General features: G+C 36.9%; 1 protein-coding gene across 1 annotated transcript in view; it reads left to right on the top strand.

The window, feature by feature from the left end:
• Positions 1–14,807, top strand: part of SCFD1 (sec1 family domain containing 1) — a 121,357-nt gene that overhangs the window by 31,829 nt on the left and 74,721 nt on the right. The window contains exons 11-14 of the mRNA XM_006085855.3: positions 6,808–6,947; positions 8,631–8,721; positions 10,172–10,245; positions 10,930–11,011. Of these exons, the coding sequence (XP_006085917.1) occupies positions 6,808–6,947; positions 8,631–8,721; positions 10,172–10,245; positions 10,930–11,011 (387 nt within the window). The remainder of the gene's footprint in view (positions 1–6,807; positions 6,948–8,630; positions 8,722–10,171; positions 10,246–10,929; positions 11,012–14,807) is intronic.

Here is a 14,807-nt window from a genome sequence, read left to right as displayed (position 1 = left end):
GGCTGTCCTATGCATGTAGGATTGTAGCAGCATTCCTGGTGTGTACCTCTAGATCAGCGGTTCTCAGCCTGTGGTCGCGACCTTTAGGGTTGAATGACCCTTCACAGGGTCGCCTAGACCATCGGAAAACACATATATAATACATATGTTTTGTGATTAATCACTATGCTTTAATTATGTTCAATTTGTAACAATGAAAATACATCCTGCATATCAGATATTTACATTACGATTCATAACAGTAGCAAAATTACAGTTATGAAGTAGCAACGAAAATAATTTTATGGTTGTGGCTCACCACAACATGAGGAGCTGTATTAAAGGATTGTGGCATTAGGAAGGTTGAGAACCACTGCTCTAGCTGCTAGTAGCACTCCCTCAGTTGTGACAACCAAAATGTCTTTACACATTTGCCAAATATACCCAGGGGGTGGAGGCGGGCAAATGACCTCTGATTGAGAACTGCTATTATAGGCCAGTGATGGAGTTTCAAAACTGGTGTTTTAGGGAAGAGGACAAATAAAGAGTCTGGGAGTAGCAAGGAAGACACCTGTGCCAATCTCAGGTCCACTGATATGAAATGTGTGATGAGTAAAAAAACAACACACAAATGGTTAATTTCTAAGAAAGCTACAGGGGATAGCCACTTAGAGTTCAATTAGAGCAAAAAAGTATCATGGAAGTTTAGAGTTGATGTTCAGAATAGGAGATTTTGCTGATGACTGAGTATGAGTTCCAGAGGGTGTGACAGAAGTGATTTGGGAATCAGGTAAAAATAAGATAGGGGACCTGAAGTGGGGGAGTAAAAAAAGCATACATGGATTGTTGGGCATGATGAGATTCTTTTGATAGTCTCAAATTATATTTGATTAGTGGAGTCCAGACTCTTGGGCAGGACTGAGGGGTGGCAATATCTTAGAACGGCAGTCGCAAACTGGTGGTCCGTGAGGTCCGAAAGGTTGGCGACCGCTGTCTTAGAACATACAGTTCAGGGGTCACCTCTTCTCTCCTGCCACTGGTGTGTGGAGGCTGTATAGAGCTTTGAGATACTGAGATCCTTTCTAAGTACTGACCTTGCAGAGTTCTTGGAGGAAATAATGCACATGATTCTTGGAATTCAGGAGATAAGACTTAGGTACAAGTAATTGCAATAAAAGGAATATGCTCTGAGTCCCCATTGGGACATGTAACTTAGAGCAGAGATTCCCCAAAACCAGACAAGGCTGATGCTGATCCTTGAGGTTTTCTCTCTTTCAGAGTGAAATGAGAATAATAAGGAGAAAGGACTATTAGTTGAACTTTTATGACTGACCTTTATATTAATTTTTTTAGTGCTTTACCTTTTATTATTGTATCCTTGTGAACTTACTAATTTTTATTTTCTACTCTTTTAAATTAAAATATTTTAAAAATACAGGATGGTAAAAGTAGATGGTAGGGTTTTGGTTTGGTTTTGTTCTAAGTTTCTTCACTTGGCTTCACAGAATAAAAAGTTGGCAACCTTGTGTCTCCAAAGAATTCAGTGCAACAAGTGCCTGCCCTGTACCAGACACTGTGGGAGTCACTGAGATACAGGGTGAGCAAAGCAGACGTGATCCATGCTTGCATGTTGGGTAGAATAGTGGATTCCTGTGGACACTTGGGTTATTGTTGTTTTTATTTTTTGTTATTAGCAATGCACATCTCTAACTTTTGGGAGTAGGTTCTCAGATTTTTTTATTATCATGTAAGCAGTGTTTTCTCAGTATATTATTATTAAAACTAGAGGCCCGGTACACAAAATTTGTGCACGGGTGCGGTCCCTAGGCCTGTCCAGTGATCAAAGCGTGAGCGTCTGGTATAGAAGGGCAGGTCCCAGCTGAGCTCTGGGCAGCACCTAGACCCTTGGGGTGCTGCATGCCCCCCTCCACCTGAGTCATGGCGCCCAAGTACCCACGCAGAGATGTGGTGAGCATCGCTGGATGCAGTGGGCTGGGGCGCAGCGTAGGCCTCTGGGTCGCCCAGTAGCACCTTATGAAAGCCGGCGGGCAGCGTACTCTCTCCAAGCCGGTCTCACAGACTGGCTCCTATGCCAACCCACAGGGAACCCGACTGGCCCCTGCAGTCCTGGCGGCTGCAGCCCGGCTCACCTGGAAGATGCCACGCGGGTGCAGGTGGGCTCCTCGCAGGTACCCGGTGCGTGAGCCCTGGTGTCCCAGGGGAGGATAGCAGGGGGAGTGAGAGCGAGCTCGGCGGACACCCCGCATTTTCACTGCACCTCCATCCCCGTCACCCCTGCCCCCAGGTAGCCGGTGAGAGGTTGCAGTGCGTCGCTGACGCCTGCCATGTTTTGCACCGCCCCCTGGTGGTCAGCACATGTCATAGCGAGCGGTTGAACTCCCGGTCAAACTCCGGTCAAGGGGACACTTTGCATATTAGGCTTTTATTATATAGGATATTTAGGTGTTTTGAAAATAGTCTTTTGAGGAGATTGGTTTTAGTAGCTGTACGACTTATATTGACTTGATCATTAATTTTACTGCAGTTTCTAGATGTGAAAAATCTATAACTGAGAGAATCATAAATTGTAACACCATTTTTGGTTGAGTGTTAAAACTGCTGCTTTTGAAGTTTCTTCTAAGCTTTTAAAATTCTTAATTATACTCTTTACCTCCACAAGATGGAGTAAAAGTTCCAGATAGGTATTCTTTTTGTGCCTTTGGCCTTTTGCTACCTGACTCTTATTATTTGAAACTTTAAATCAGAATTTATGCTTATATACATAGGGACTTTAATAAAGTTTGTTTTTTTTTCTTGTCAAGAAATTAAAAGGAGGTGGTTTCTAAATTAGTATATACTTTTGAAAAGTTATTAGAAAAGCATTTTAGAAGCACTCATTGTCTTAAAGATGTGTGATTCCAATATAACAGATGCCTAAGTGTAGTTCAAAAATTTGGTACTTTGAAGGTTGATGCTCCATTGACCCTTTAATCTTTATTAACACAAAACCTCTTGGACAGCACTCTGTAGGCATAGTTTCAGGCATTTGCCTAAAACTCAAGAGTATAATGCAAACTTTTACTAATTTAATATAAGCATAGATTGTTTATAACTGAACAAACTATAGTTGATTATAGGAAGTTTCTACTAGAGGTGTGGGCTATGTAAAAGCCCAGAAAACACCCTTGAGTTCATTTGGTATTGTTTAGTATTTCCATATTCATTGCTGTTTCTAAATTTGGGTTAAAACTTTATTGAAGGGAAAGAAGAGTATTTTTACTTACTACTAGTAGCCCTGTGCACGAATCCGTGCACCAGTAGGTTGCTGCCACCCTCCTGTAGCTCTCCACCTGCTGCCCCGCCCTCCTGTAGCTCCCCCTGCCCTCTTCTCTCCTCCCCCCACCCCCCTCATAGCTTACTGCCCTGCCCGCTCCTGTAGCTCGCCACAGCCCGCTAGTACCTCGCTGGCCCACCCTCCTGCTGATCCGTGATCTGGTCTTGACGCGCTTGGTCATTACGCCTCAGGGCATAATGGCTAATTAGCATATTCCTCTCTTAGGATTTGCTAACCTAGCTTTAGGTACTACTGGTTTTTCCCCTTATATCCTTGTTGCTTAGTACATAAGATTTTGAGACAGCGCTAAGGAGCAGCGAGCCGGTGGGCGGTAAGGAGCGAGGGCTCCAGGATGTCCCTCGAGGGGTCCCGGACTTCGAGAGGGCACAGGCTGGGCTGAGGGACACCCCCCTCCCCCGTGTTAAATTTTTGTGCACCGGGCCTCTAGTTTCATATAAAATCACAAAGTCAGAGAATACTGTAATGAACCTCCATGTGCATCATTTAGCTTACCAGACACTATACATCTTACCCATTTTATCCCAGGCATTATATGATCTTTTGCTTAAATACTTCAGCATGTATCTTTTAAAAAAGAAAGGTGCCATAATTTTACTATCTTACCCAACAAAATTAACAATTATTTTTTGGTAATCTCTAATATTATTTTTATATTCATTGTTTCTTAATTGTTTCAGAGATACATCTTTACAGTTAGTTTGTTCAAATAGGGTTCCAAACAATATCTATTGTTGTTATATCCATTGCATTGGTTGATATATCTTTTTGAGTTTTTCAGTTTACAACAATTTCGCTCTTCCCACTCCTTTTTTATTGCTATTTTTGGGGTAAAGGAGTTGGCTTGGTTTTCTAAAGAGTTTTATACATTCTGCATTTGGTTGATTGCATCCTTTTGGGGTACAATTTGACATGTTATTCTGTCCAGAGTATTTCCTGGAAACTGATAATAGATGTATTAGAGACTTGATTAGATTGGCTCAATTCCTTGCCAACATATAAGTTACTTTTATTTTACTTTGCTTTTTTTCTCATGTGAATATTAAATCTTAGCTCTGCATCGGTAGATGTCACCCATATTATCCAAATGCCATTTTGTTAACAGTAGCTCTGTCTGTCCAGGTCTGTTTTAATTTGTGAAATGAAAATAAGACTGCTGAAGACTTGCACGTTCATATCTGGTGATTTGGGGCACCGTTATCCAGTCTTCTAAGTCAGGAAAGTGTGAATGTCAGTAGAAACAGATTAGATTCTGCCATGTTAAAATTAATTTTGTTGTCTTTTATTTGTATAAATGTTGTTTCTTTAACATGGTTGAGTACAGCACAGAATGTTCTAATTTCCTAATTTTCAAAACTGAAATTAGCCCTGACTGGTTTTGCTCAGTGGATAGAGCATCGTGTTGCGGACTCAAGGGTCCCGGGTTCGATTCCAATCAAGGGCATGTACCTTGGTTGTGGGCACATACCCAGTGGGGAGTGTGCAGGAGGCAGCTGATCGATGTTTCTCTCTCATCGATGTTTCTAATTCTCTATCCCTCTCCCTTCCTCTCTGTAAAAAATCAATAAAATATGTATTTTAAAACAAAACAAAACTGAAGTTAGTTTTCCTTATTTGCCTGGCCATTATGCAAACAATGGAAAAATTCTTGCCATTATTATGTTATTTCTCAAAACTCTTAACATCTTTTATATCTTTATCATTTGTGTTTTCTCTAAGTATTTCACCAAAACTTTAATAATAATATGCTGTCCTATTTGTAGAGCAGTAATTTTGCTAATAAGTTTCTTTTATTTTGAATGTGCTCTGTCATCACCATAGAAATAGTACTTCACTAGAAATTGTAGTTAATAAAGCTGAACTATTTAAAAATGTTTCTCTTCAATATCTTGTTTTATTAATTTTTATAGGGGTTCTTCTCAGAGTTAGCTGTTAATGTCTATTTATTGTACTTTCTATATGGGTGATTTGTTGTACAAAGTGAGGCTAAGATATGTGGATGGGAAAATAAGATTAATTAAATAATTAATTTAAATTTTTATCCTTTATATGTTTATCCTTTGATAATATGAGGAATCTGTAGGAAAGACATACTATTAATATGTTGAAATATAACACAATACTCTTGTTATTTATGCCACTGTGACATTTAGATATTCTTTGCTTTCTTTTTTTTTTTTTTTTGGATGGGGGTTTTGTCATAAGGAAAATGGCAAGGAAATAAGCTATTGTAAAAGATTTATTTGAGAAAGTTACAGGGTATGGTCTAAGGCTCTAGACTCAGTACTGATGATTTTGTTTTATCAAGAGGAGATTAAATTGTATCCAGTACATTGAATTTGCTAAGACCTGGAAGTTAAATCATTAGTTAAAACTTATATCTTAGAACTAAGATGATTGTATCATGGTAGATAATTTATCCATGTAATTTCTTTTCTTGCTCATCATTATGTACTCATTTATTGATAGCAATGTTTTATCTCTAGCTAGCTATTCAGAGTAGAGTTGAACCATAAAATACTGCTATTACATGAAGGAACCCACAGGTCAAATGCAAGAATAGAAAAAAAAAATTTACTTTTATTTATTTATTTATTTATTTATTTAGTATGTTTTTTGTTTTGGTTTTTTTTTTTTTTGAGAAAGGGCAAAAAAAAATATTCAAGCCTCATAGGAGTAAAATTAATTCTAGGCAGAAAACTTTATTTTTTAAATATATTTTATTGATTTTTTACAGAGAGGAAGGGAGAGGGATAGAGAGTTAGAAACATCGATGAGAGAGAAGCATCGATCAGCTTAGGCAGAAAACTTTAACAACTACTTTTCTGACTAGCTCTTAGGACTTATTTGAATGGGAGTACAGTTATTGTAGCTTCTGTTGGAATTTTTTAAAGGTGCAATCCATCATCAAGTAACAAATCTTAATGTTAGACTCTCTATGAGTTTAAAAATCATATTTAAGATTGTATTGGAAACAACTAAGTATCAAGAGGTTTGGTCAAATAAATAGGTAGAGCTGAATATTGGACTACTATGTTGACATGATAAAAATGAGGTAGCTGTGCATATACAAATAGAGAAAGAGTTCTGAAATATATTATTAAATGAGAAAGGTATGGCAAAAATATGATGTAATCTCATTGTTAAAAGTAAAATTAAAAGAATATGTCTATGCTGGCATATGAAAAAAATATTTTTCTATTATACACAAAAATCTTAACATGGTTTTTACATATATTTGAAATTCTAATCCTATACAGCTACTGCTTAATATATACACAAAAGTACATTTTGTGAAAAAAAGTACATTTGTGTGTAAAAATACATTGAAAAGAGGTCTTCTAAATTTCAGATCCTGTGTTTTGTCCTTGAAAATATTAGAAAAGGCATCAAGAATCTGTTATTTTCCTTGTAGGAAATGTTATGGTTCTTAAATTCAGAAAACTATTATTTAATACAGGATTATTTTTTCTTAGGATTTTCACTTAAACAGAGTTAATTTGGAAGAATCTTCAGGATTGGAAAATACTCCAGCTGGTGCTAGACCAAAGAGAAAAAACAAGAAGTCTTATGATTTAACTCCAGTTGACAAATTTTGGCAGAAACATAAAGGAAGGTAAGTAAGAAAAACATAATTAAATAAGAGATTTTCCCATTAAAAAGAAATGAAGATGTCATCTGACTTAATTTATATTATTTAAAAAACAATCCAAAAGGTCATAGTTCATCTACACAATGAATAGGAGCTATATATAATAGTCCATAGATATGTGTCTTCATTGCCCGATTTCTTCCTGACTCCTTAGGGTTTTTTTTGTTATTTTGTAGTAGTCAATTCCCCATTCAAGAAGCTCATACCATATGATCTTGTAGATTTTACAGATAGTTTTTCTAAATTTTGTTGTATCCCCGCTGACCTTCATTAAGACCATTTCTGCCTTTCATTAAAAGGTTTTTTGTGATAGGGAACCCATTTAGGTCTGATTTTCCTTTTTTTGTCCCATTTGCCTTCATGTAAACCCAGTTTTATATGTCTGTGGAAAGAATGCCTGAGCCTGAAAACCAGATTTATTTAAAGTACATTAGAAATAATAGGTAAAAAAATCAAAACAATTTGTCTTGTGATTTATTTGTAGGCAGATACACAGATCTTAGATATTGTCCTGTCGTTTGGAAGTTTAGACTACATTGTAGGCTCGCTAACTGTTATAAAACTTAGCAAGTGGTCATTATAGCTAGAGAAACATTCTAAACAAAAGTTATTCCTCTGAGAGAAACAGTTAAGAAATATTATATTATTTTGAATACTTTGTGTTACTGTATCTATATCCTTGATATGGCTGTTCTTTTTGGCCTCATTTATGTTGAAAGAGAAGTAGGATATAAAGTTTCAAAATGTAGGGGGGTTTTTGGTATGTTTTAAGTTTTTAACACTGGAAAATCATTATAGCAAAGAATTTTACTTTCTCTGTACAGAGAAAGCCACTATCTTCCTCTTTCTGACTATGGCAAATTTGAGTACTGTTAAGATTTACTTTATTTTAAATAATTCTCTCCTCTTTAGAATTTCATAGTGTACATTTCCTTCCAGAATGGTGAAGTACAAGAAGTTACATGTTCATTATTCATAGAGGATGTAGGATATTTTAAAGTTAAAATTTATATTTCCTAATAGAGAAAAAGCTTAAGAAAAAAATCTCTTCACTCAAATATGGAAATTTTAAATATTTTCTTTAGACCTTATGTTTAGGATCAATTCAGAAGATCAAATGAATAGTAAGAACTTTAAATTTTTGTTTACAAGTAGGAATAGCTGTGAATAACTCTCTCTAAATATTGTACTAAAGAGTAAGGTGGGCACAAAGGACACGGGGAGACAGCATGAAGTGAAACAGCTGACTTAAATCTCTCTGAGTTTCCGTTTCCCCATCAGTAAAATGTAGGGATGATAATTCTACCTATTGCTCTATTTCAGAAGGTTGTGATGAAGATTGAGATAATTAAAGTAACTTGCCCAGAGTCATCCAGCCTTCATTGGCTTCACCAATTTGCAGTCCCACCAAGAGTGCATGAGATAGCCTTTTGACTGGTATGAGGTGATACATCCTTGCTTTTCTCCTATAATTAGTGACGTTGAGCATCTTTTCATGTCTGTTGGCCAATTGTATGTCCTTTTTGGAGAAGTGTCTATTCAGGTCCTCTGCCCACTTTTTAGTTGAATTGTTTGGATTTTTTTGAAGTTGTCTTGAGTTCTCAGTAAATTTTGGATATTAACTGCTTCTGTTCAATACTGTTTCAGTCCATTCCCAGAAGTTGCAGAATCAGTTCAACAAGAACTAGAATCTTACAGAGCACAAGAAGATGAAGTTAAACGACTTAAAAGCATTATGGTAAGATTCTGTTTACTTTTTTAGAATTATAGGGAAGCAGAAGGGCATCTGGAAGGAGAAAGAAGTTAACTTTTTCTTCTCCTAAAAATTCAAGACCATTCATTGCTTTAATTAAAAAAGAAAAAAAATACATCAACTTATATAAAAGATGTTTTTCATAATGAAATCTAAATACTGAGTAGAGCAAATATTTTTTTAAATATATTTTTATTGATTTCAGAGAGGAAGGAAGAGGGAGAGAGAGATAGAAACATCCATGATGAGAGAGAATCATGGATTGGCTGCCTCCTGCAAGTCCCCCACTGGAGATCGAGCCCACAACCCGGGCATGTGCCCTTGACCAGAATTGAACCTGGGACCTTTCAGTTCCCAGGCTGACGCTCTGTCCACTGAGCCAAACCGGCTAGGGCTAGAGCAAATATATTTTTTTATTTTATTTATTTTATTTTATTTATTTATTTTTTTTAAATATATTTTATTGATTTTTTTACAGAGAGGAAGGGAGAGAGATAGAGAGTTAGAAACATCGATGAGAGAGAAACATCGATCAGCTGCCTCCTGCACATCTCCCACTGGGGATGTGCCCGCAACCCAGGTACATGCCCTTGACCGGAATCGAACCCGGGACCTTTCAGTCCGCAAGCCGACGCTCTATCCACTGAGCCAAACCGGTTTCGGCTAGAGCAAATATATTTTTTTAAAATAATACTAATTTATTATTTGAATCATGTCTAATAAATGAGTAATATGCAAATTGACAACCACCCCAACACACAAGTTGGCCACCCCCATGTGATCAAAAATGGCCCCCACAAGGTGGCCAGCAGGGGAGGGCAGTTAGGAGCAATCTGACCTGCAGGGGAGCAGTTAGGCATCAATCAGGCTGGCAGGGAAGTGGTTAGGGGGTGATCAGGCTGGCAGGCAGAAGCGGTTAGGAGCAATCAGGCAGGCAGGCAGGCGAGTGGTTGGGAGCCAGCAATCCTGGATTGTGAGAGGGATGTCACTCGAGGGGTCCGAGATTGGAGAGGGTGCAGGCTGGGCTGAGGACACCCTTTCCCCCCACCCCCATGAATTTCGTGCACTGGGCCTCTAGTATATATATAAAATGCAGCTTTATTTTAGAAATATATGTTTTAGTGCTACTTTGATCTAACTTTAGATTTTAGCTCTACTATTTATTGCTCTGTGACCTGTGAAAAGTTTCTGGGTCAATTTCTTTATCTGAAATGCCAGCTGATCCTTTTTGTAGTCATCAACCATTTATTGGGCTGTTGGTGGCTAGAACTTTTCTCTAATTGTCAAAAGACATATGTTTATTCCTTAGAGGAGAAGAATTATTATTTTTGGTGACCTAAATCTTACTGTTTACCAGTGATGTTAAAAATATATTGATTTTTATGCTTGGGTTTTGGGATGTGTGAGTAGTTACTAGGACTTTTTTCCTTCCCAGGGACTAGAAGGGGAAGATGAAGGAGCCATAAGTATGCTTTCTGACAATACTGCTAAGCTAACATCAGCTGTTAGGTAAGTAAGAAATATATCCTCTTTGAAGTCTATTTGTTGATAAGATTTACTTAGGCGGTAAAAATTTTGTTAATATTTTTAATAATAGGATATATTAGGTAATAACATATACTTTAAGTTTAAAGAACGAAATTGTATTTTTAACATGTTCAATCTAAGTTCTCTTATATAACAGATCATTTGCTTCTTTCACTAGTTGGAGTATTGTATAATGTGGATAATTTTACGAAGAAGATAATATTGATGATAAAGTAATGCAAGTTATTAAATTTATCATTGCTACTATTTATTAACTAAAGGTTAAGCAATTTCTTTTAGATACTTTAAATGCTCTTAATGAGAGAGGAAAACTGTTTTAGAACTATAAGTACAATCATATTTCCATTAATCTGATTTTATTCTAAGCCTCCAGATATTGGAACCAGAAAGTGAACAGTGGAGTAATGATATTTGGGAGGCAGATTATTTTAAACTAAGAAAAGAAGCACTTCATCTGCATTAGAGTAATAAATACTCTATGTGATCAAGCCTAGAGATTACATCCAGTTGATAGTTTAATTTGTCATTTTGTTATGTTTTACTTAAGTTTCCTCAAAGAGCATAGCCAGGTGTGGGTTTTATTAAGGTCTGTGTCATTTTCTTAGAAAATATAATGGTTAATTTTCAATTTTTTGATACTTGTAGTTCTTTGCCAGAACTCCTTGAAAAAAAAAGACTTATTGATCTCCACACAAATGTTGCTACTGCTGTTTTAGAACATATAAAGGTAAATTTAACTTTTATCCCCCCACAGTATAATTTTTATACATATTATTCTGTAAACAGTAGAGCTGTATCTCACCATCAGTAATACAGATTTAGACATTTCGTTTTATTGTAGTAATATCTAAAATAGCTATTAATATCATCATTTCATTATGTAATTTGGTCCTGAACTTTTTAGTTTTAGATGAGTCTATTAGCATTTAAGCTTCTTACTATTTTCTATTGTACTGTGATTTTGAAACAAATAAATTGGATCTTATATATGTTGTTATAGTTTTTTCTCTTTACTTCATTCATGATTACCTGATATTGGCTTGACTTAGTTCCAGCATTGTACAGGTATTTATTCTCTGGACATGGAACTGAATTCTAGTGACAGCTTGACCATGTGCTAGGATGTGACCCCTACTTCCCATTTAATAAACATTTGAAAAGCAATGTAAAAAAGCTGGATATGCCAGCTGCCTGTCAAAGATGTTGATAGTATCTTGGATTTATAGAAAAGGAACTTAAATGTTTTCTTTTTTTAATTATTTAAAAAGTCACAGAGGGTTAGAAAGGAGCTAATATAGATAGATAATGAGCACTGTGCAGCATGGAATTTAAATGTGCAAATTTCTATTAAGCTGACGACCTAATTTTTTCTTTGTTCCACATCTTCATATTGATAATTGCTGTTTTCATGTACCTACAGGAATAGAAACATAAATGTTCAGTCTAAATAGTTCTGCTGATATTTTTCCTTTTTTATATGTAAAATTTCTATAAAGTGGAAAAAGACTGCCTAGATCTGTTTACCTGAGGTCCATGGGAGATTTTAGGAAAGTTCACAGCATAAGCCAAGATAGGCCGTTTGTATGGAAAAGCCAGTGAAAGTGGGGCGGGGTCTCAGGTTATCACCAGGGTAGGAGGAACAGAATTAGCCAGGTTGATGGAAACTCAACCTGCCTGCTCTGTAGGAAGAGGGCTCAGCAAAGGAAGAACGGCCTCTGCCAGCACTCACCCCAAAGCCAGACAATTCAGTTCCTCCCAGTATGTCCCTGTTGCCTTTCAAACTGCTGTCCCAACACTGGAGGTCAGAGCGAGTGAGTTCCAGTCAGTCCGTGTGCTGGCCCTTTACAAAGAATGCCTAGGACTCCAGCAGCCCTCAGTCTCCCTCAGCCTTAATCCCTGTTGGTTTTTACAGCCGGAAGTTATAGGGACTTCTCTTCCTGTGGAACCCTGAGCTGGGGAAGAGGGAGCTAGGAAGGGGCTGGGACACTTTGACCCTCAGGGGGGGGATCTCTGTACCAAAGATATCCCTCTGATTTTTAATTGCCACATGTGGGTATGGGGCCAGCCTATTCCGCATCTCTACCCCTCCTACCAGTCTCGATGTGCTTCTTCTGTAAATCCTTAGCTATGGGACTTCTGTTTAGCTACATTTCATGAGGTTCTCAGTGATGGTTGTTCCTTAGTTTAGTTGTAATTCTGACGTGGTTGTGGGAATATTTATGTATCGCATTTACCTACTCTGTTATCTTGACCAGAAGCTCCGTAATTCATAACTTTTAAACCTTTCCTTTAGTAGTTCTTTTATTTCTCGTACAAATATGATTTTCCCCACTTGCTGGTTGTTAAAGAATGGCTTCTGGGACTACTTAAATAATTTGCAGACAGATTTTTTTTTAAATGTATTTTTATTGATGTCAGAGAGGAAGGGAGAGTGGGAGAGAGAGAAACATCAATGATGAGAGAGAATCATTGATTGGCTGCCTCCTGCACCCGCTACTGGGGATCAAACCCACAACCCAGGCATGTGCCCTTGACTGGAATCAAACCCCAGACCCTTCGATCCACAGGCCAACGCTCTATCCACTGAGCCAAACCAGCTAGGCCAGATTTAAATTTTTTTTTATCGTTAAATTGAATTAAACACTCTTTAGCATCTGACACCTAAGAATAGGAAAAAATACCTACGTGTAAATCATAGTATATGAGAGAGAGAAGTGGCATTATGTGCTCTTTCACCTAATGTTCCCCTTTGAGAGGAAGAGCTGTGGCATCAGAATGCTTCATCCTTTTGTAGCCAATAAAGAACAAACTGTTAGTAAGCTGTTGTGGATTGAGTCTTCATTGGTGCTGAATCATCACTTTTGTTTTACTACTTCCTGTGGAGAAAGTTACGAGGTCTAAAGACGTCATCTGATCAAGCAAACATGTATAGCTCTAGGTCTTCACTCTGAGCAAGGCTTAGCCCTTGCTAGCAGTGCTAGCTTTTAACCACAACCCCTTCTCCAGGGGTTAATTTTTAGAAATTCTCTTAATTGGTCTCCACACCAAATTAATTGATACCCTTCATTCTCTCTGTAAAACATAGTGTTAACTGGCCACAATATTGACATGTTGACAACTGACAGCTAGTATGTTTTACAAGTGGAATTTTTAGCTTACCAAAAATAGCTATTTGTATTTAATTCCAACTTATCATTTTATGAATAGGAAAAGAGTATTATGTGTATAAAACTTAAGTTCACATCTTAGAAAGACTCAATGAAGTGGTGATCTAATTATTGTTTAAATTAGTAGGAGGGTAAAAAAAAAAAAAACCTATACGATTGGAAAATTTCCAAAGTACTAAAATTGCTTTGCAAATGTCTACAAATTTTTTTGGTCCATTTGAAAGAAACTGAAACTGGAAATCATAGGTGGTGCCTTATAGGTGTACTTTATGCAAGAAAGATAAAATGTCAGTAGATTGACATACAGTTGTACATTTTAGGTCTTAAGTTAAAAGGCAATGTTTAAAATGTATATATACAACACATCTTTTTTAATCATTCTTTATATTAACTGGCTTTGATTAACTGCTAACCACTCTCCTGATCACAGTAGGGAAGGAATTTTACTGTACTAGAAGTTAGAGCATTTCTCTGGCTGGATTTTGACTGATGTATTTAAAATGATCTCTTCTCCAATATACATGCCAAGTAAATATTCTTTTTAAAATATATATATTTTATTGATTTTTTACAGAGAGGAAGGGAGAGGGATAGAGAGTTAGAAACATCAATGAGAGAGAAACATCCATCAGCTGCCTCCTGCACACCCCCTACTGGGGATGTGCCCGCAACCAAGGTACATGCCCTTGACCGGAATCGAACCTGGGACCTTTCAGTCCGCAGGCCGACGCTCTATCCACTGAGCCAAACCAGTTAGGGCCCAAATGAATATTCTTATGACCTAGTTATCTTTTCTTCAAGGCAGGGGGAAAATACGTTCTGTAACAGGAAGTCCCCGTGGACAAGCTACTACTATCTTCTACCTCTTCTCATCCCAAATAAGGCTAATCATTACTGGAATTTGAATACGTATTTCTTACCTTAAGTATGATCAAAGATAGCTCTTAAATGAGTAGAATACCCTTCAACTTCTCACACACTGAATTTCTGGAGACTACTTACACATCTCCAAAAAAAAGGGTGAAATTACTTTTCTCTAGCTCTTCGCTTTCACTTCTCTGCCATCTGTTTTTGTGAAGATGAAGCATTATCATTTAGCAAGACCTAGTTTAATAGATTCATAAAGGTTACTTTAAAGAAATGAGACGTCTCAAAACCTAATAATGAGAAATAAACAATTCAGTTTAAAAAATGGCCAAAGTATTTGAACAGAGACTTGACTTTAAAAAAATACAGATAGCAAATAAGTTTCCACAGCAATCGTCATTAGAAAAATGCAAACTAAAACCACAATGAGATACCAGAACACATCTATTAAAGTGTCTAAAATTAAAAGGATTGATCATGTCAACCTTT

This window comes from Myotis lucifugus, unplaced genomic scaffold (genome assembly GCF_000147115.1).
Source record: "Myotis lucifugus unplaced genomic scaffold, Myoluc2.0 scaffold_22, whole genome shotgun sequence".
NCBI classification, from domain to species: domain Eukaryota; kingdom Metazoa; phylum Chordata; class Mammalia; order Chiroptera; family Vespertilionidae; genus Myotis; species Myotis lucifugus.
Note: the sequence above shows the minus strand (reverse complement) of the source record. Positions and strands in the feature narration are given on the sequence as shown.